At 33.7% G+C, this 15,242-nt stretch overlaps 1 protein-coding gene across 2 annotated transcripts in view; it reads left to right on the top strand.

Moving 5' to 3' along the window:
* The window catches only part of LOC140435294 (neurotrimin-like), a 635,066-nt gene that overhangs the window by 540,646 nt on the left and 79,178 nt on the right, over positions 1-15,242 (top strand). For both annotated transcript variants that reach the window (XM_072524122.1, XM_072524121.1), the window contains exon 7: positions 6,716-6,856. In XM_072524122.1, coding sequence (XP_072380223.1) covers positions 6,716-6,856 — 141 coding nt within the window. The remainder of the gene's footprint in view (positions 1-6,715; positions 6,857-15,242) is intronic.

Below are 15,242 nucleotides of genomic sequence, written 5' to 3'. Positions count from 1 at the left end.
TCCAAGCTTTCATTCTTGAATATCTACTCACCGTATTTTCATTTATAATTTGAGACGCATAGATATTTGTTTGCTCAGTAATAAAAAGTTTGTTAAAATCTAAAGGCGACTTTACAGTTTCTAAAATATTACATTTTTCCATTTTATTATATTTTACAAATAATAATTCGTTTAAGGATGTAATTATATTCCAAATATTCTCACGTTCATGTTCAATATTTAATACCTCAACATTACCATTCATCTGTTCCTTTTCCATAACATTTACTGCCTCCGAAACACTTTCTACTTCACTGTCATCGTTAACTGTCGTATAATCAGAATTTGATGGTTCATAAGGTTTCTTCTTCTTCTCATTGCGCCGTCTCCTTTCGAAGGTTGGCGACCAAATGGCAATTGTAGTTTTGGAAACTGCTGCGCGAAAGATCTCTGCGGATGAGCGCTCGAACCATCTCCTCAGGTCTTTTAGCCACGAGTTCTGGCGTCTTCCTACTGATCTTTTGCCCTGTACTTTTCCTTCTAATATAACTTGAAGTAATTCATATTTTTCGCCTCTCAACACATGACCCAAGTATTGCATTTTCCTCTCTTTGATTATTCTTAGTAATTCTTTTTGTTTACACTTGCGACGAAGTACCTCAACATTAGTAACTCTTTGTACCCATGGAATCCTTAACATTCGTCTGTATATATACATCTCAAAGGCATCTATTCTTTTTTCTATTTCAGAGTCCATTATCCAACTTTCACAGCCATACAGTAAGACAGAAAAAACGTAACATCTGATCATTCGGATTCTAAACTGTAGACCAAGGTCTGATCTTGTAAAAAATGTTTTCATGCTTATGAATGTTTTGATAGGATTTCTGTTTTTGGATTACACTGACTATTAATATTTGTTTCCAAATATTTTATGGAATTTACCTGTTCTATTATATGACCCTCGGCATACACCTGTACGTTTATTGGTGTCTTTGAAACTACTAAAGTTTTAGTTTTGAAAACGTTTAGATGTAAACCGAACATTTCGCTGTGGTGAACTACCGTATTTATTATATTTTGTAGTTCTTGTGCGTTGCTTGCTATTAAGACGGTATCATCAGCATATCTGATGTTGTCTATGCTGATTCCGTTAATCTTAATTCCGCCTTGGACCTCGTCGAATGCTTCTCTGAATATAGACTCCGAATACAAATTAAAGAGTAGCGGTGATAAGACGCAACCCTGGCTGACTCCTCATCGGATTTGTATGTCTTCGGATGTTGTGTGCTCTATTACAATTCTTGCCAGTATAGTTCTGAGATAATTCGCAGGTCTTGTTGGTTCATAGGGTTTGTCACGTATCAAATCATTCGAATCGAAATCTGATTCTGAGTATAGAATTGATTCTCATATTCTATGTATAGCGATAGTATTTTGCACAATTTTTTTTATTCTGCTCCCAAACATTGTATGTCTGGTAATTTTGACTTTCTAAGCAATACTGTACTTGGTACTGTGAATGTGTGGTGTGTATATTATGGTATTTACATTCTCAAGCTCAATTTTGCATCATTCCCATGGTAAAAAGTTATATGATATTACCACTATCAGCTGATGACCTCACAATCAGAGTGGCCATTCTAATACAATACATATTATGTTTATATTGGGATTTTTATCAATTGTTTAGCATTTGGCGAGATTTTTGTGAAATTTAAATTGATTAGTAGGCTTTTTAATGTGAAAGAACTATTATTAACCCCTTAATGTTTTGACTCCAAAATTAGTTTATTTAAAAAACAACTGAAGGATATCTTAAAATAAATTTGTTATAGTTTATTATTCTCAGATATTTGGTAATTTAAAAAATTTATTGTAAACAAAGTTGTTAAGGTGTAGTTTTCTTAAACCTTTTGTAAATAGATGCAGTAAGACAGACAATCAAATGGAGACGTCGTTAAAAAACGAGGCTTATTCGACCTCGTAGTGGTCAAATCGATAAAAATCGTACTTTATGGTGGTAAGGGGTCAAATCGACCTCGTACATTTTTTTACAATAATTCGACTACAGCACTCTATAAGGATTTAAACGGTACCAATAACATTAAAAATGATTCAAAAATAAACATTTCACAGCCTTGGCAAATGGGGAAGTTTTAAAAATTTTGTATCCGTTAAATAAGAAGTTTTGTAACGAGGTCTTTAAGACCTCGTTTGGCCAAATAGGAAGTTATTTAAAAACTGTTCACGCAGGGAAGGTGTTAAATACTATGTAGCAAACTAGTTCCAAACATCTTAACTCGTTAATTAGATTTTATTTACAATATTGTCACTAATAACTTAAATGCGACTTTATTCTTTAAATAAAAATGAGAAAACTTAAACGTTAGAGAATATGAGCCTGCGGAGCATATTATAATGAGAGAATGTTCATTTTATCTCTATTCTAATAAATATCATCAAAATAAAAAGTGTGAGCCATTGTTTCGCCTTTCATCTAGCGGAATATATCCAATATAATGGACCTAATAAACAAAGGAAAAATTATTTTAAGCTCCAACGAGTAAATTTCCTCCGTCATCGAAGCAAACGAAGATAAATACCCGCAATTTTTTGTGCTCGTTTTGGTAGCGCAGCCGGAAATGATGCAAAAGCAGATTGAGAAGTCAGAATAACGAGATAAACGGAAATTTATTAGGTAAATAATGAAAGTTAACCGAAAAGGAAGTTTACAACGTCAATAATTGATCGCGGCTCTCGGAGTTCACTAAAAGTTGTGTTGTTAGTCAAAGTGCGGCATGAATTTTCCTCCGACTGGTTGGAGTTCTGTAAACTGCGGTAGAAAACGTAAGCTATAATTTGCCCCGCAGAAATTGTTCTTATGTAACAACAAACTTAGTTTCCTGTTTTCTTAGAACGTTATGAGGATCAGCTGAAATAGTTCCTGCTAAGCGAATGGATCGCTTAATATTTTATCACAAAACAAGCTCGTTTCGAAAATAGGGTTGTTGGGATTTAACTTTAAGTTTTTATTTTATTATGATCAATAATAATAATACACAGCTTTATCCCAAAAAGATATTTGTTGTATATTACACTGCAGTATAAAAAATGCCAAAATTCACAATACACTCTATAGTACATTGCAAAGAATGAAACAGGAAGGGATATAACAAAAAGATTAGAAGACACAATTCCAAATGATACTGCCAAAGAATGGACACAAATAAAGAATTATAATAACGGAAGCGACAAAAGATAGTAGAAAAAATAAACAAAGCAAAGAGTAAAGATACAAGGTTCGATATAAAAAGTAAAAGCTGTAATAAAAGCTTAAATACAAATAAAAATACTAAATACAACAAAAACGAGGAAGACTTATAAAGCAGAGAAAAAAAGCAAAATTGACATGCAGAAAAAAGAAACGAGAATACTGTAAAATAAAGTTACAAGATATGGAAAGTCATATGATAAACAAAGAGATTAAGAATTTTTACAAAGAAGTCACAAGTCAATTAAGCTATGGGTCCCAGAATCGCATGCTTTTGCAGAAGTAAAGAAGGCACGCTAATAGTTGACTTACCAAGAAAACTAGAGTGGTGGGCAGTATATTTTGACGAACTGCTAATCCCAGAGAAAAATAAAAAAAAACCAATAAAATAGTATCATAAACCTGACCAGAGCAAAGCGATAATGAGGCTGAAATAAACGAACTATCAGATGAGGAGATGATAATAATAAACAGGAGAAAATAATAAAGCAGCTAAAAGTAGATATATAAAGAGAGATCCCGACATATATAAGGAGAGATAATAGTACGACCACATCACAGTACGAGAAATCCCGACCATATCCTTATCGCAGTGTCCTGGAATTGTCAGAGAGATCCCGACCACATCCTTACTGCAGTGTCTTGAAATTGCAGTCACCTGAGCGGGAATCGGTATGATGATTCTGGATCACGATGGGCCAACGGATACGTACGTCATGATGCGTTGGCATATAATTCTCTGACAATTTCCAGACCACGGTTTCCACAGTTCCAGACCACGTTAGTCTAGAACCCTCTGACAGTTCCAGTACACTGCGATAAGGATGTGTCCAAGACCTCACTGATAATTCCAGAACACTGTGATAAGGATGTGTCCGGGATTTCTTTGACAATTTCAAGACACTGCGATAAGGATGTAGCCAGGTTCTCTCTGACAATTCCAGGATACTGCGATAAGGATATGGTCGGGATCTCTCATACTGTGATATGTTCGGGATCTTTCTTTGTATATTTACAGCTAAAGAATAACAAAAGTCCAGTAGAAAACAGATTAACAGCAAAAATATTTAAGAAAGATGGACAACTATTTTATAAACGAATAACGAAGCTAATAAAACGAATTTGGAAAAATAATAATTTGAAATTGTTCATTAAAAGAATGATTAGAGTGGGGAAGGTGAGGTACGTACGTATAATCGTTTTTCTATCATTAAAGGCCCTTTTGCAGGACAAGCGGGTTTTCCCAATATTTATTGTCACGGCGGGGGCGTGGCACTTGTGTACTTGTGACTAAATTATTTCAGTTGTAATTTATTTCTTGTTTGACGTTGACTTGTGCACGTATACGGATATTTAAAAAATGAGTTTGATAAAAAGTTCCCGTGGTCGAGATTTATTAGTGGTGGAGCATCATTCGTTCTCGAAACAGAAAGTGTTAAAAAGCGGCGAGATATTTTGGCGCTGCATCCAAAGAAACACTAAGTGTTCCGCAAAAGTGTTTACAATAGGCTGTGAGGACCTCACCATCACAAGAAGTGATTTGGTACATAATCATGAAGCCGATCCAAAAAAGCTTGAAGTAAAGATGGTAACCAATGCATGTAAAAGAAAAGCCCAAGAGGACATATCGGAAAAGCCTGCCAAAATTACAAGAACTGCTGTTGCTGAGTGTGATGCCAATTTGCTGACGGTTCCTGACATAGCTAGCATAAGAAAGAACATTTACAACTGTCGTCGTAAACTGTTACCAGGTCCGTTACCAAGAAGCATATCAGAAGTCCATAACGCGGTTGTTAATTATTCTCCTAATACCTGCAATGAAAGTTTTTTGTTTTTAAATCATCATGAATTAAATGTTATTGTATTTTCATGCGAGACAAATATTCGTTGTTGTGTAAATTAAAAACTTTGTATATGGATGGTACATTTTTATACAGTACCTAATATTTTCTACAATTATTTACTATACATGGCTTGGAAAATGGACATTATGTTCCTTTAGCATACTGTTTGTTAAAGGACAAATTGTCAATGACATACAAAAATTTATTTTCTTTATTAAGGTCTAAGATTTTTGAAACATTTCAATTATCATTAGAGCCAACTGAAATATTTGTGGACTTTAAAAAAGCAATTCACTGTGCTTTATTGTATATGTGGCCCAATGCAAAAACTAGTGGATGCCGTTTTCACTTACACCAAAACTGGTTTAAAAAAATTCAATCTTTGGGTTTGGTACAAGAATATAAGGATACAAATTCAGAAATTGGAAAATGGTTAAGGCATACGTTTGGTTTAACTTATTTAAATCCAGCAGAAGTTGAAGAATGCTTTCTTTATGATTTAATGTCATATAAACCTATAAACGCAACGCTTGATATATATGCAGATTATTTACTGGAAAATTACATTTTCGATAGCGCTCTATTTCCACCACACATATGGTCCAATCAGAATCCGTCTATTGCGAGGACCACAAATGCCTGTGAATCCTTTCATTCGATATTTAATTTTTCTTTTTATTCAACACATCCTTCTATTTTTATTTTTATTGAAAAGTTAAAAGAATTTCAAGTAGACACTTATGTCAAAATACATAGTTTACATATACCAGCAAAAATCAAAGATACTACTGTTAAGGCTAAATTGGCATTTTTGGAGAAAATGATGGATAAACTACGATCCCAACAAATACGTAGGTTAGATTTTATAAAAGCTGTATCTTATCATTCCTATAATAGCAAATAAATCATTGTATACAAGTATATTAACGGTAAAATGTACAAAAATTAGGTACTAGTTGTATTATATTTAGATATTATTACAGTTATAAAGAAATAAAATGCACATTACTTTTATTAAAATAAATAAATTAATTAATTATGGTATTTTATTTATGTCGCAGCTATATTTATTTGGTGTTGAATATACCTGTAAGATAAAAACGAGAATTGGCGCTGGTGTCGAAAATTGCCATTAAATTTTAGTCGCTACCTGCTTAGTGTCGAAATTTCCTACGCCCATACTTAGAATGTAAGTATGTAAGAATGTAAAAATAAATGCGGTATTAGATTAAATTTGTGTCTGTTTTTGTTTTGTTGCATCTGTACTTTAAGTGAAAATTTGTTGAGTACCTCTGATGATAAATAAACAAAATATAGCTGTCGCGTATTCCAAAGAATATTGACAAAATTTTGTGTTTATTTCATAAACCTTTTTGATTTTATCGACTTATTTTTAGAGCAAATACCTTGTAACCTAGTTTTTCCTTAATACTGTCGAGTATCTTTAAAAATACCAAATGAATCCCCTTTATAGCTGACTTCACTCTATTAAAAGAATATCCCTCTTCATTTATCGAGGTAATTCCATCCCTTTTCCACCAGTAGCACTCAATCCAAACACCACAAGACTGCTTGAAAGATTTATACACCACCTGACTGCTATTAAATTAATTTTCAGTTCCTCCAATGCTATCGATTCCTAACCAATTGGAGGGAGCTTATGTCGGCCAGGATGTGACCCTGGAATGCCGGACGGAAGCGTTCCCAACTTCCATCAATTATTGGACGACGGAAAGAGGAGACATGATTATCTCAGGTAGTTGTATTTAGTCCGAAGTAATAGTAAGCGCTTATTTAGAATTGAAAATCTATTGCATGGTTTTTATGTTGTACTTATATTTTTTATTTTTCCTCGTACATTTATTTTAATAATAAGTTTAAGATTTTCTTTTTATTAGGACTAAGTTAAATTAAATTATTAGAGTAAGGCAACCTAAATCTAATAAAGTAATGTGGTTTTCATAATTTTAAAAATCACTGAAAAACAGGTACCTACTTTTTTTGACTGAGATACTTATTTATTTGAAGTGATAATACATTATGGTGATAAGAGTTGGATATTTGATGGTACTAAAAGGTACATGAGGGGTAACTGATAAAAGATCCGTGAAGACGTATAGTTGATTTTGCTTTGTTCTTCTCTTGTTTTTTAAAAGTGAAAAAAATATTTTTTGTCTGTGAGGCGTTTCTTTTACATTCTAGAGAAAAAATTTGTAAATCGAAATCAATCCTTTAAGACTTCATTTTTAAGGTATATTAAAAAACATCAGCTACCCCTCATATATCGTTTAGAACTACCAAATATCTGTTTAAGATTTTTACGTTAAATCAATGATTTTCCGAAATAGACTGGTTCATTACAAGATCATTTTTTTTTTATTTAAAGAAACAAAGTCGCATCCAGCCAAAGGTTATTAGCGACATTCCTGTAACATTTGTAATAATATTAAATTTAACATGTGTAACAATCAATCATTGTAACAATTAATTACAATTTGTGAACAATTGAACATTTGTAACAATTAATTAAGTTAAATTTTGTGTAACATCTTCTTTTTCAAGTGCCCTGTCCGTTGCGAACGTTGGCTATTAACATGGCAATTCTGATCTTGTTTGCGGCGCTTCTGAATAGTTCGACCGATGTGAGCCCGAACCACTTCCTCAGATTTTGGAGCCACGAGTGTCTTCTCCTGCCTGGCCCTTGCTTACTGTCTATTTTTTTCCTGGACAATCAATTGCAGTAGACGGTACTTATCGTGTCTCAATATGTGGCCTAGATATTCAAACTTTCTTTGTTTAATTGTATTCACGATTTCTTTCTCCTTTCCGATTCTTTGGATTACCTCCATGTTGGTGACATGTTCGGTCCAGAATATACGAAGAATGCGTCGGTACACCCACATTTCGAATGCTTCTAGTTTTCTCGTGAGCGTCTTTGTCAGCGTCCAAGCCTCCACACCATACAGTAAGATCGGAAAAATGTAGCATTTAACTAGACGTAGTTTTAGGGGAAGAGACAAATCCCTGCTTATGAGGAGCTTTTTCATATTGCTAAATGCTGCTCTAGCTCGTTCTATTCTCGCCTTAATTTCTGTGGCCTGTTCCCATTTTGCATTTACGTTGGTGCCAAGGTACACATAAGATTCTACATGGTCAATTAGTATGTTACTTATCCGTAACTGTCGAGCAGGCTGTTGCTTCCTGCTTATCAGCATCCACTTTGTCTTCTTGAAGTTGAGGCTCAGGCCGTATTCCTCACTAACTGAATAAACTCTTTCCATTACCTGCTGTAATTCGTCTATGGTACTGGCAAGGATCACCGTGTCGTCGGCATATCTTATATTGTTCGTTAACTCGCCGTTTATTTTTATGCCCTCATTTGCATCTTCCATACATTTATTAAATATTTCTTCGGAATAAATATTGAATAGGAGTGGGGATAATATACAACCCTGACGGACACCTCTTTTGATCTGCACACTTTTAGTGAGTTCGTTGCCAATTTTTGCTCTTGCTGTTTGACCCCAGTATAGGTTTGCCACAATTCGAAAATATGTGTAAAATATTTATACATTTTAAGTAACCTAATAAATTGTTCGGAACTAAACTTTTGTTGAGGAGTGCTTTCGGGTTATTTGGCAAATTGTAAGACTGTCTTTGATGGCTCTGGCTGTGGACTTCCATGAAAAAATATCACTTTTGGTGGTTCTGCGTTTCGAACTAGAGTCATTCCACTCCCGATTCCACGCACTTAACACCTTATTTTTGAAATAAACTTTTAGATCGCCTGCGATACTCCGACACTCTGTTTCTGATGCGTCACTGGTGATAGCGTTACGCGCACTAGTATCTGCTTCTTCATTCCCTTCTATGCCTACATGAGATGGTATCCATAGGAAGTGGACTCTTCTGGAATTTTCTTGAACTTTCATTAATTCGGCCCTGATAATTTTCTCAATGGGGTGTTTAGGGTATACATTTTGCATAGTTTTGACTGCGATGAGAGAGTCAGAAAGGACTAGACAACGAAAACAGTCATATTGGTTGGAGTTATATTTTTTTGGTGGATTTAGATTAGTTTCCTGTAGGCATATTACATCAGGAGATTGGGTACCAATTAGATGATGGAGCATAGCAAGGCGATGGAAAAAACCATCAATGTTTCACTGAAGTAGAGACTTGAATTTAATGTTGGCTTAACTGAGATGTGTCACTTTCCGCTTCCGATGCCTCACTGTTAATATAATTATGGATTTTTTTCCTTATGGACGTGAATTTACGTTTTATGGATCTTTCCTTTAAATGAGGATAAACTTGACTGAGCATATGGGACAAAGCTGGTAGGTCTGTGGTATATTCTTGAATTGTGGTTATAGGATCTGTTGACCCCGTGATATTTATTAGGAGCATGTTAAGTTGATCAACGTTTAGAGGGAAAGGTAGATTGTGATTTTCTATGAAGTTTTTAGCAGGGTCAAGTAAAAGAGAAAATGAGCATTCAGAAGTACTTGCTGAACTAATTTTAGCTTTTCTAGATTTTGTTTGGACTTAAGGTGGTGGAAAAATGTTACATTCTTTTGAAGATGGATCTGCTTCAGGTGAAATAATTTCATCAAAGTTTCTTTTTGGTTGATTATGTGACTGTCCTTATTTGATGCATCTACTTTGTTCGGTATCTCCGGGATATTAGAAATAGACATTTGTTCACACTGAGAAGGGTTTGTGTCATTGGATGCTTCCAAGGATATATTTGTTGCGCTGGATACCGATGCTTCATTGTTTTGGTTAGGGTTTAGTTGAGCTAGTGGTTCGGAGCACTGTGAAGCGATGTGTCCTGGCTTCTTGCATCTAAAGCAAACTAAACTGTCTTGAGAAATGAATATTCTATATGTCGTGTTGTCAAAAACAAGAGTAAATGACTCTGGTTATGTTAGATTGTGAGGACTCATATAGATTTGTCTTCGAAAACTAAGGATGTGATTGTACTCAGGCATAGAAGCACTTATTTTGAGGAAGGTCATAGGTAAGACAGGAACTATGCCGATTTTTTGTAACTCATTGATTAGCAAGTCGTTCAGTATTGAAGGACATACGCCGGAGAGCACAAGTCGTTCCGCTGGTGTAACTAACCTTCTTGCTCTGACAATTTTACCTTGTATTTCTATTTAACCATGATTATTTATAAAATCGTCCACTATTTGTTTATTGGATAAATACATACATATGCCATTATTAGATAATCTAGAAGAGAAGATTATATTTTTCGGTTGAATTATATTTCCAAGTGGGAGAAGGTATTCTTGAAGTTTGGTGTTTTCTAGGGCACCAAAGATAATTGCTTGGGACGTTAAAGGAAATTGCACTCTCGACGCTGCCGAAGAGTATGACTGTGATGTGTTTATTTGATTTTGATGGTCTTGTATTGTAGAACTGTTTTGTGATTCCATGTTTGAATTCATTGCGATAAACGTTTGTAAAAAGTAAGTCCGACCTTGTACACCTGCTAAAACAGGTATATCGGTCTTTACTAAAAGCGGCTATTTGCTGGTAAAACTTGATTTGTTTATTGATAACAATAACAAATAATTGCAATTTTTTTACTTTAATGTTAATTTAACTGGATATTATGTAAAGAGTTTGTACACTTACAGTTTATTTCAATATATCACTAAGATTAACAATTTATAACTTACATTAAATTTTGTTAATGTTAAAAATATTCGGAGCCCACATTGAAAACTCCCACAAGATAATTTTGGCGAGACGATTTTGAAGTTTTAATAATTATTGTAATATACAATAAACCTTAAGATAAATTAATATTAAATTCATTTTTTAAAATTTGCTCTTTAAAACCTTTTTTTAATAAAGTAACAATTACTACTACATTGCTGTGGTGCATAGTGTCATCACGTGTATTTTTTATTACAAAGCTTCTAAATTTTAACTCCCTTACATATTATGTACTTAAATCTTAGGTTTAAACTCAAAATTGTAGTTTTAACTACACATATAATAAATTCAAACAGATTTAAAACTTGCATGTACATATTTTCTTTTACTTAAAATCAAAATATACAGACAACGTAGTTTGAACCCGCTCTACAAATATTGCACTTCTTATTCCGCGACAGGAAACAAAGAAGAAAAGATAAGGAGAATTGCATAACAAGAACTTTTCAGTAGTTGTCATAGTTATATCCGCAAATCTTTACGTTTGGAGTCATTCTCGTTTCTTTTATAAATTTACTTCATTCCTGAGAAAACGTTATTAAACAGGGTTGGACTGGATTTTGCTCAGAGAAACAATAATCTTTAAGCCACAAAAGCTATTTATTGTTTTAGGTATTACGGAGTAAGGTATATTTTTTTATTTTAATCAAAAAGATAGTGGGAGAAACTACTAAACTCTTTGTTTTTATTGATTTAGTTTTAATGTAAATTAGTACACATTTTACTTAAACTATTATTTGTCGTTCTAATTGCACATAAAGTAACCCTCCACTAGAAAAGACATCGAATCTTTTGAAATGTACTTTCATAGGAAAATACTACGTATTCTTTGGACCAAAAAACAACAAACACCGAAGTTCTTAACAGAATGCATAAGAAAAAAGAAGTGGGAGATACAAAATATTTTGCGTGATCATTAAAAAAAACATTCTGCGAAAAGGTCTGTCGAAAGAAGATCATATTTTTGGCTCAAGGACCTGTGACATTGACAAAACATCTACAGAGATCTTCAGAGCCGCTGTTTCGCGCTTAGCTGCTATAGCCAATTGGATTGCCAACTTTCGAAGGGAAATGGAAAAATGCAGAAAGAAACAGATAGTCATATTGTATTCATTTCTCTTAAGAAAACATATATAGTTCCTCAAGACATTCCAGATCCTAGATTCCTAAATCTATGCTTTAGATCCATGCTTGGAAAACAGTGGTGGAAACAAGTATTTAATACATCTGAAAATGTTAATAAACAATGGGAAATGTTTATGCAAATACTAGTTCCTATCTTCAATGACTGCTTTTATTATAACAGCATAGAACTGAAACAGTGTAAACAGCTCCTTGATTATTTATTAGTGCTTGGTAGGATAAATACTAAATATGTGGAACAGTATTAATAAACAAAACGAAATTTCAACAAAATGTTAGTAGAGTCACGGAAGTTGCAGTATAGGTATCGAATTAAAAACATCAATAATACATCAAAATGTTTATGGCACATAGTCAGGGAAATTAGAGGAGCTAATCAAACGACAAATAGCAAATAGTTTTAAAGTATCTGGAGATCCTGCAAATATAAGTAATAATTTTAATAAATTAAATTTATCCTTGAAGTACCCTCAAAATTGTTATGTATAAAAAAGAAACATATATAGGTTAGAAGTTTTTGTTGGTATAGCAAGAAACACAGCCTAAAGAATAATATCGGGCTGCATAAAAAGGATAACACGTAACCACTAAACGTAAAGACCTTTATAAATAAACCTTCTAAGAAAATATCCAAAGTTCAACTAGTTATGCTGTAAAAGTGTGAATTTAAAGTCTACCTAATGAACAGACTAACATTGTCAGACTAAGAACTCTAATAATTGGAAGAAAATAAAATGCTAAAGTGAAATCTTTTATGAGAATTAAAATTTTGACTTTCAGACATATTTTTTGTAACTTAAATTTCTACAGACCAGCTTAGAAAAATAATAGAAAACTAACAATAATAATATCGTCTGGTATTTTTGGCGGATAGATCCTTTCACATTGTTCCAGCGCCAATTGCATATTTAACCCTGTTTCAGGTAACCAGTGTTGATGCACACTAGTCCAGGGGGACCGATTGCATTACGTGCCCTCCAAAGCACGATTCGAATAATGTACTAATGTTAGTAAAGGTTTAGAATTAGTAAACCGATATCTACAGAGCCATTGGTGCCATTATTGAAAGGGTTTATGATTGTCTCATGGTAAAAAATGTAGATGTATGAATCCTTTATAGAAAATAAATTTTTATAAATAAAAAAATATAAGCAAACTGAGACCTATCTTATGTCATCAGATTTAACAACCTTTAAACTGAAACATAAACCAAACAAAATTGTTGATCTTAAGAAGGCATATGACTCAATACCTAGAACCAAGCTATGGGAAGCAATGGAAGACATCGAAGTTCCACGAAGATTAATAAACGCGGTAAAAGCACTCTACAATAACGAAGTAGCTATCAAAACGGGCAATAGAATATGCAGTCCATTTAAGACGACAAAGGGACTACTACAGGGTTGCTCCACATCCCGCACCCTGTTCAAAATATTCCTGGAAAAAACCCTGAAACCATGGAAAAGAAAGTGCGAAGGAATGGGTATACCAGTAAGGAACGAATATCTATATACGCTAAGTTTTGCCGACGACCAAATAGTGATCGCACAAGACGAGGATGACCTTAGTTTTATGATGAGAAAACTGGAGCAGGAATATACAAAGAATGGGATGGAAATAAACCTAAAGAAAACTGAATACCTAACAACGGAGAATATAGAAATGTAACAGCTGGAAATAGACGAAGGTAAACAAATCAAAGGAACAGACAAGTATAAGTATTTAGGCTTCATAATATCAAATAAAGGAACAACGGAGGAAGATATAAAAAATAGACTAGGACAAACAAGAGATTCCATACGAAAATTGAACCCGGTACTATGGGATAAGAACATCAGCATGAAAACAAAGAAAAAAATATATAATACCATGACAAGAACTACCCTCACTTATGGGTGTGAAAATTGGACAATAAATAAGAAAACCAAAAACAAAATAAGAGCAACAGAGATGGAATTCCTAACGAGAAGCTGCAGAGTAACAAGAAGAGATAGAATAAATAACATGGAGATTAAGAGGAGAATGGGAATGAACTCCGACATAATGGACTACATCGAACAGAAGAGGTTAACCTGGTACGGACATGTCAGAAGAGCAGACCAAAATCGGTGGATAAATAGAATAACAGAGTGAAGCCCGATAGGAAGAAGAAAGAGAGGCAGACCCCGAAGATCTTTCAGAGATGAAGTGGACGAAGCAATGAGTAGAAAAAACCTACAGGAAGGGGACTGGCTAAACAGGAAAAATTGGAGAAAACGGTTGAGTGAAGGAATACAGTGAAAACTGTGGAAATCCTTGTATATATATATATATATATATATATATATATATATATATATATATATATATATATATATATATATATATATAACCAAATTAAACTGAATATTCTTAAAATTCTGTTTGAAACTACATAGTTAGGATTAAATGTAACAATTACATAGATTAAGGTCCATTCGGGAATAAAAGACAATGAAATGGTTGACAACTTGACTAATTCAACATATATACTTGGCGAAAAAGTAAACAAAAATGTAATTCCAGCGACAGATATTGATACTGTTAGTAAACAAAAACTCAGCGAAGAAAATGGCTTTACACACAATCTAATCAATATTTTATAAAGTCCATTATTGGGCTAAGTGCAAATCATGCTCTTACTTCATCTTACATGCAAGAAATCGGCTGAATGTTGGTCAATCCGGTTAGAGATTTCAAATAACAGCATTACGAGGGGGTCTAGAATGAGTTGACAGAATTTCCTGAATACCAAGAAGAGGGTTAGTCTATAATATAAATTTGTAGCGTTGAGTAAATATATGTTATAAATTAATTGGGTTTTTATTGTTAGTGTTAAAATACTGTAAATAAATTAAAATGAACATTACAGTATACCCAATCGAGCATACGGCAAAATCAATTTTGTATGGACCTGGAAGTAAGCTAATGGGGCTTAAATATTGCGAAAAACAAGCTCAGAGTCACAACAAGCTTCCTTACTAGACATAGCTAGTTCGAAACTAGCTTTTGGAACCGGGAATGGGTCCAACGGACGAAATAAGTAAAGGTAGAACAGGATAATAGATATTAGAAAAGATATAGAAATAAACAAAAAGATTCTTCTTTAAGTTCCATCTTCTATCGAAGGTTGGAAATCATCATGGCTATGCGGACTCTGTTGACTGCCCCTCTAAAAAGTTCTGCACTACTGCATTCAAACCATTCCCTTAAGTTCTTAAGTCAGGATATTCTTCGTCTTCCCACATTTC

Source organism: Diabrotica undecimpunctata, chromosome 2, assembly GCF_040954645.1.
Source record: "Diabrotica undecimpunctata isolate CICGRU chromosome 2, icDiaUnde3, whole genome shotgun sequence".
NCBI lineage: Eukaryota > Metazoa > Arthropoda > Insecta > Coleoptera > Chrysomelidae > Diabrotica > Diabrotica undecimpunctata.
This window is presented reverse-complemented; position numbering and strand designations above follow the sequence as displayed.